At 36.3% G+C, this 6,995-nt stretch overlaps 1 protein-coding gene across 2 annotated transcripts; it reads left to right on the forward strand.

Annotated features, from left to right (window-relative positions):
- The first annotated feature begins 4,131 nt into the window (after nt 1–4,131).
- On the forward strand, nt 4,132–6,749 carry LOC108461332 (probable aminotransferase TAT2). 2 transcript variants are annotated; one of them, XM_017761146.2, is made up of 7 exons: nt 4,132–4,559; nt 4,719–5,058; nt 5,140–5,358; nt 5,510–5,569; nt 5,851–6,006; nt 6,086–6,182; nt 6,369–6,749. In XM_017761146.2, exons 1-7 carry the CDS (start codon nt 4,291–4,293, stop codon nt 6,485–6,487), a joined length of 1,260 nt encoding a protein of 419 aa, XP_017616635.1. In that variant the 5' UTR covers nt 4,132–4,290; the 3' UTR covers nt 6,488–6,749. The 2 variants fall into 2 exon arrangements, with proteins under 2 accessions (XP_017616635.1, XP_017616636.1); XM_017761147.2 differs by having other exon boundaries at nt 4,345–4,559; nt 4,709–5,058.
- The last annotated feature ends 246 nt before the right edge of the window (nt 6,750–6,995 follow it).

The raw sequence follows: 6,995 nt of genomic DNA on the forward strand, positions 1-6,995 counted from the left end.
TGACATCAGGCTTGTTTTGGCCTTTTTTCGGTTGCTCGTCGATTTTCATCTAAGATGCCTACAACGTGTCTGATAAATGCGAGGCACACCCTACAATGTTGAATTGTATAGAAATTTAAGAATGTTAAAAGAATTTCAAATTTTCAAGAAAAAAATTATCCTTGGGTAAGAATTAGTATTTAATGTAGTTATTTAAATTTTCATAAAATTTTAACTATTTCTTTGGTGAGTTACCAATAAGGAAAATGTCGATGTACCATTCAACATTCTTAAATTTTTAACCAAGGATTATAGTTTGACTATCATTCAATCAATTTCATTTTCTTCAAAGGTCATTTGACTTCTTGGATGTAAATTGCCTACCATTGCTGAAGTATCAGCACATTATAGGTGACAAATGGTATGTAGAGAAGTGGTTTAGAACTAAAACTTCCCTTATTTGGTTAAAAAACTAGACATAGTATATATATATGTGATATGGTGATGATGATGATGATAAATTTACGTATGTAAATAATGAAAAAATTAACTGAAAATTTTTAATATTGCTATGATTTTTTCGATATAATTAATTTAATTTTAAAACGATAATCTAATACATACCAAAATCTCATTGGTGAGTTACCAATCAGGAAAATATCGATATACATTCATTGGCAATTTCCTTCAGCATTAATATATTCACTATAATTATAGAAAAAAAGAATAGTTTTCTTGGGATAGTAACAACAGGTGGCGATACCTTATTGTGCCTGACGTCAAATACTCTTTTTTTAATTTTTGAAAGTAAACAGTATTACAACTTAAAAACTCCTAAGAGACTCTAAAAGCTTTGTCTTGTTGGATAGCCGTAGCCACCAAATCAGGAGGTACTTCAGATAACTGGAGCGGTGCTTGCCAAGAGAGACTGATCTTTACCAATTGGTCTGCAATTAAATTACACTCCCTAGGAATATACTTAATACCCCATTGGCCTTCAGAATGCAAAAGTCGTTTAACTCTTATAAGCAAGGTAATGTCGGAATGCACTATTTCTTCCATGGACAAAGCCCTTACCACTTCAAGATTATCAGTATGAATCTGGACTTTCTTATAACCCTTGTTTAATAAAATGAGAACTCCATCAAGGATACCCCAAAGTTCTACCTCCAAAGATAAACATCTGCCTAGATAATGAGTGAACCCTAAAATCCAATTGCCAACTTGATCATGAACCATGCCTCCCGCTGAAGCATTTCCTGAATCTCTAGCGACTGCTCCATCAGAAAATAAGTGGATCCAATTGTCTGCAAAGTGGTGTCGAATTTTTGAATTAGGTGCAGTAGATTTGGCTTCAATTATAAATGGTTCAAAATGTTGCGCCCACCTAAGAGAGGCTTTAATACATTCAAAAGGCCATGGATCGATCTTCCTCTAGTAGGCTAGTTGACTTAGAGATGGAGGTTTGTGATGAATTGGAAAATATGCTCAATCATGAGGAGCTTATATGGAGGTAACATGCTAGGTGTGATTGGCTTCAATTTGGGGATCGTAATACCCAGTACTTTCATAGTCACACTATGCAAAGGAGGAAATTTAATCGCATTATGGCTTTACGCATAAGTAGTGGGGAATGGTGCTCGGATTAGAGTATTCTCAGTGATGAAGCACCCAAGTTTTTTGAGAATTTGTATGGTGAGATCCCAACTCCCATGAGTGCAGTTCCGTTGAATTTATTTCCTCACCTCACGGAGCAAGACATTGATTTTCTTAAAAAGTTGATTTTAAATAATGAGATTAAGAAGACCCTTTTTGACATGGCTCTGCTGAAGGCTTCCGGAAGTGATGGGTTCCATGGTCTTTATTTTCCAAAGTCCATGGGATACTATTAGATGGGAGGTTTATGAATGGGTTCAGGGAATCTTTGCTGGTAATAAAATTGAGGAGGATCTTAACAATACATTAATTGTGCTTATTCCTAAGAAGGATCGTCCGGAGGACTTCAGTCAATTTCAGCCAATTAGTCTTTGCTCGGTTATGTATTAGTTGGTGATTAAGGTGATCGCCAATAGATTTAAAGTGGTGTTTTGAAATTATATAACACCTGAACAAGCGGGGTTGGTCGCAACATTTTTGATAATGTCATTATTGCGCAAAAAGTCATTCATTCGATGCGCAGTAAGAAAGTTGTAGAAATTGGATGGCCATTAATTTGGATATGGAGAAAGCCTACGAAAGGATTAGCTGGGATTTTATTGATGAGTCCCTTGTTACCACTAGGATTCCCGAGTTTCTCAAAAAGGTTATTATGGGTGTTATTTCTTCACCTACTATGCAATTTTTATGGAATGGAGTTCCATCTCAATTCTTTAAGCCTGTGAGAGGGATTAGACAGGGATGTCATTTATTGCATTGTCTTTTTGTTCTTTGCATGGAATGGTTAGGGCATATTTTTCATTCTAAAATCACAACTAGCAAGTGGCATCCGATTTGGTTATCTAGGTCGGGCCTGTCATTATCTCATCTCTTTTTTGCTGATGATCTTGTCATTTTCAGCAAAGCGGAGATGGATCAAGCTTTTTTGTTAAAGGAAATCCTTAAACATTTCTGCGACTTTTCTGGTCATAATATCAGTGCAAGGAAGAGCAATATGTATTTTTCCAAAGGTGTTGATAATAGTTTATGTGATCAGATTAGTTAGCTCTTTGGGTTTCAGAAGGTTTTTAATCTAGGGAGTTATTTGGGAGTGCCTCTCCTTCATGGTCGTGTTACTAAAAGTACTCTGAATTTTGTAGTTGAAAAAATGATGTGTAAATTGCAAAATTGGAAAGCTAGGAAACTCTCCTTTGCGAGATGTGTTACACTTGCCCAATCAGTCCTCCTTTGCGAGATGTGTTACACTTGCCCAATCAGTCCTTCTTGCTATTCCAAACTATTTCATGCAGTTTTTGTTAGTCCCGAAAGGGGTGTGTGATGAGATTGAAAAGATTGCATGACAGTTCATTTGAGGAGGCTCTACTAGACATCATAAAATTGCTTTGGTAGGTTGAGAGTCCATTTGTCAGCCTAGATCTCGTGGATGCCTTAGGTTTTGGCATTTTCAAGATCAAAATAATTCTTTCCTTATGAAAATTGGCTTTAATCTTGTCTCTCAAAAGGATATTTTATGGGTTCTTGTTCTTCATTCGAAATATGGATGGAAGAACCAACTTCTTGAGACCATTCATAGAAGCAACTGTTCTCACCTTTGGCGTTCCCTTTCTAAGGTGCAACCCCTTCTTTGTAAAAATCTCATGTGGTCTATTGGTGATGGCTCTACAATCTGTAGCTGGAAAGATTCTTGTGTTCCTGATTTTGCTCTCTTTTTTCTTACATTTCGACTCATTCTAGACTTGATTTGAAAAGTCTTTTGAGGGATTAGGTGCTCCCTGATGGTTCTTGGAATGTGGATTTGCTTCGTATATGGCTACCTAATGCAATGACTAAACGTATAGTAAGTATTCCCCCTCCTCATCCTGCTGAGGGAGTGGATAGGATTATTTGGGCTAGATCTGGTTCAGGGTCCTTTTCTGTTCGAAGTGCTTATTGGGCTTTAAAAGAAAATTCCTGGAGTCCTAATGATGATGTTTGGAAGTCTGTTTGGAAATACCAAGGTTTACAGAGAGTTTGTCTTTTTTTTTTGGCTTGCAGTCAAACAGAGGCTTCTGAAAGCTTTGTAACAAATAGTGGCTAGTCGGGTTCAACCATGTTTACAGGGAAGCTAACAAGGTTGCGGTTGCCCAAGATTTTCAAAATAAAAAGATTTACACATCCATCGCTAGAAATTTACAGATTCTTAGTAGACGATCCCAATCATGTTTCTTACGTAATGCCATGTTGATTAATTTGTAGTTTTATAGGGCTCAGCCCCACTTCATTTGACTACAAAAAAACAAAAAGCGCTACCCTCCTAAGGGCGAAGTCAAGAGGCTGGCATGGGCCCTGGGCCTCCTAAAATATAAAATTATTTTTTAGACCCTTAAATTTCTTTTAAAAAATTTTAAATTAGTAAAAATAAAATTTTAGTTAAACACCTTAAAATTATAAAAATTTAATTTAATTTTTTACAAATTATAAAAATATGAAGTATAAAAAATCTATGTTCTTATCCATATAATAGTGCCCGACAATATCAGTTGTCTGTTCTCTTCGGTTCTTTTTTTAAGTGGGGGTAATGTAGCTTTTATATCTGGCTATCTTGTTTGTTGTTAACTGCAAAACCTGGATAGTGCGCTGCAGACCACTACTCAATTCGAGGCAGTAACAAGCAAGATGGAAAATAGTTCAAAGCAATGGCGTTTCGAAGGGAACAAAAGGCTGAACTCGGCATCAGCAATCAGTGTGCGAGGAGTTCTTGATCTGGTAATTGGAAATCTCAGCACCGATGATCTGAGACCCACCATTCCCCTAGGCAACGGCGATCCCTCTCAATTTGCATGCTTTAGGACTTCCACAACAGCGGAAGAAGCCATAGTTGATGCCGTCCATTCAGCCAAGTACAATGGTTATGCACCTACTGTTGGAGTTCTATCTGCCAGAAGGTAATATTTATAGACACTTAACTCCGGTTTCTATATATTTACATTTTCCATATTCATTCAAAAGAAAAAAAAAATCCTGTTCTTGCAAAGAAAATATCAAGAATGGTCTGTTTTATATGTATTTAAAAAATTATAATTATACTTCCAAGATTCTAACAGGGCTATTGCAAATTATCTTAATCGTGACCTTCCATACAAGTTATCTGCGGGTGATATTTATGTTACAAGTGGATGCTTACAAGCAATTGAAGTTGCATTAGCAGCCATTAACCGCCCTGGTGCCAACATTTTGCTCCCAAGACCAGGCTTTACATTCTATGAATCTCGTGCTGCATATGAACATCTCCAAGTCCGTCATTTTGATCTCCTTCCTGCTAGGGGTTGGGAAGTTGATGTTGATGCCATTGAAGCTCTAGCGGATGACAACACTGTTGCCATAGTTATTATAAACCCTGGCAATCCTTGTGGAAGTGTCTATAGCTATGACCATCTGAAAATGGTAAATTAAGTATCCAAATGGTTAGAATTTTTTTTCTTTTATTACTATTATTTTATAAAAATTGAAGATTATTTGAATTAGGTTGCAGAGACAGCAAGAAAGCTTGGAATTTTGGTCATTGCTGATGAAGTTTATGGCCATCTTACATTTGGAAGCGCTCCCTTTGTGCCAATGGGAATATTTGGATCAATTGTGCCAGTTCTCTCTCTTGGGTCTATATCAAAGAGATGGGTTGTTCCTGGTTGGCGACTTGGTTGGCTAGTAACTAGTGATCCTAATGGCATCCTTCAAAAGTCTGGGGTTAGCCTTCATTGTTTTTTTTCTGTCCATCTCTCTGGCTTATGACAATTAGCACATGTTTAATTTGAAGTAATTTCATTATTCAAGTATCTAAACAGAAATCATAAGATAACAATCAATGGTGTTAATGTTCCTGTTCCATCACTCTCAGATTGTGGAGTCAATTACAGGCTTTCTCAATATCTCCACTGATCCTGCAACCTTCATTCAGGTTCGTGATGCAAAATGCTTTTCTAGTCTGAAAAATACATCAACTTTCAAAGAGCAAGAACAAATGTAAGCCAATGCATCGCGATTTTCACGCTAAAAAGACATTAAATGCTATCAGTTTATGGTGCATCATTCTCCAGCACCTTACTATATAGCTTTAACGTTAACACTGGAGAAAAATATTTTATAAGCTTGGGTTTGAATGTAAGAGAGTTATTTTTTTATTCTTATTTCTCCTGTTTTTTTTCTCTTGGTTATATATAATTGTATTTTATGCATTAGGGAGCGATTCCCCAAATCCTGGAGAATACAAAGGATGATTTCTTTTCAAAAGTGATTGTGACACTAAAAGAGGCTGCCGATAAATGCTTTGATGGAATTAGGGAGGTACCTTGTCTTACTTGCCCAAAGAAACCAGAAGGATCAATGTTTGTAATGGTGAGGCCATCAATCTTACGATTTGTCTGCAGAAGATAGAGGACATGTATATATTGCTAGATAGCTACATATTTTGCAGGTGAAGCTGAATGTTTCACTACTGGAAGACATCAGTGATGACCTAGATTTCTGCATGAAGCTGGCTAAAGAGGAGTCCGTCATTATTGTCCCAGCTGGTAAGATAAGAAAAATTCAAGTTTCTTTAACAAAATGTAGGCTTCTAATTACATTTATTTGGTGCAAAATCAAAATATTCTTGTAAAGAACAATTGAAAGAATTGAGGCTCAAGGTGATGGATTTCGATGATCATGATTCTGTGCTTGTGTAAATCTCATGACAAAAGTGCCACAAAATTATACAGGGATGGCTTTTGGAATGAAGAATTGGCTTCGTATAACTTTTGCTTGTGAAATCTCAGCTCTTGAAGACGGCCTAAGAAGGATAAAAGCATTTCACCAAAGGCATGTAAGGAAACAGTAAGATTTATTTGTAGTTGGAATGGCTGATGAAACAACATTGTCTTACTTTTCTCTATTTGATGATACCAACATACTGTACGAAGTGCAAACCATGGATAATATCGCTCAATGTGAATCTTAGTATAACACCTTTGAACCTGATCCGATCACTAGGTCTGGTTTGTATGTGATCCGATCTCTGAGTCCAGATACCAAGATACTACATTTGTTGCCGAAGTGATTACAATCTAATTCAATTTATTTTAAGTGTCTACATAATCAAATTTGGGTCAATATGTGTTTCTTATATGTTTCATATTTATTTCCAAGTCTTATGTGGTTTATAATAGCTTTCAACACAATCTAAGGTTGAACAAGGATTGAAATGTAAATTTTGAAAATTTTTGGGGTGACATCGCAATGTCAGGGGTTCCACGTGGTTCTCTTGTCGTCACAACGTGCTCCCTATCTCAATTTTTTTTTTCTACTTTTCAACATTTTTTCACTTAAATCCCTATCCATAAATTAAA

Source organism: Gossypium arboreum, chromosome 13 (genome assembly GCF_025698485.1).
Source record: "Gossypium arboreum isolate Shixiya-1 chromosome 13, ASM2569848v2, whole genome shotgun sequence".
NCBI lineage: Eukaryota > Viridiplantae > Streptophyta > Magnoliopsida > Malvales > Malvaceae > Gossypium > Gossypium arboreum.

Excerpts from the sequence above, each read along its gene's own strand:
- LOC108461332 (XM_017761146.2), top strand. The coding sequence starts at position 4,291 with ATGGAAAATAGTTCAAAGCAATGGCGTTTCGAAGGGAACAAAAGGCTG. Across the intron at positions 5,570-5,850 it reads ATCCTGCAACCTTCATTCAG|GGAGCGATTCCCCAAATCCT; the intron begins GTTCGTGATGCA and ends TTTATGCATTAG. Across the intron at positions 6,007-6,085 it reads AAGGATCAATGTTTGTAATG|GTGAAGCTGAATGTTTCACT; the intron begins GTGAGGCCATCA and ends CATATTTTGCAG.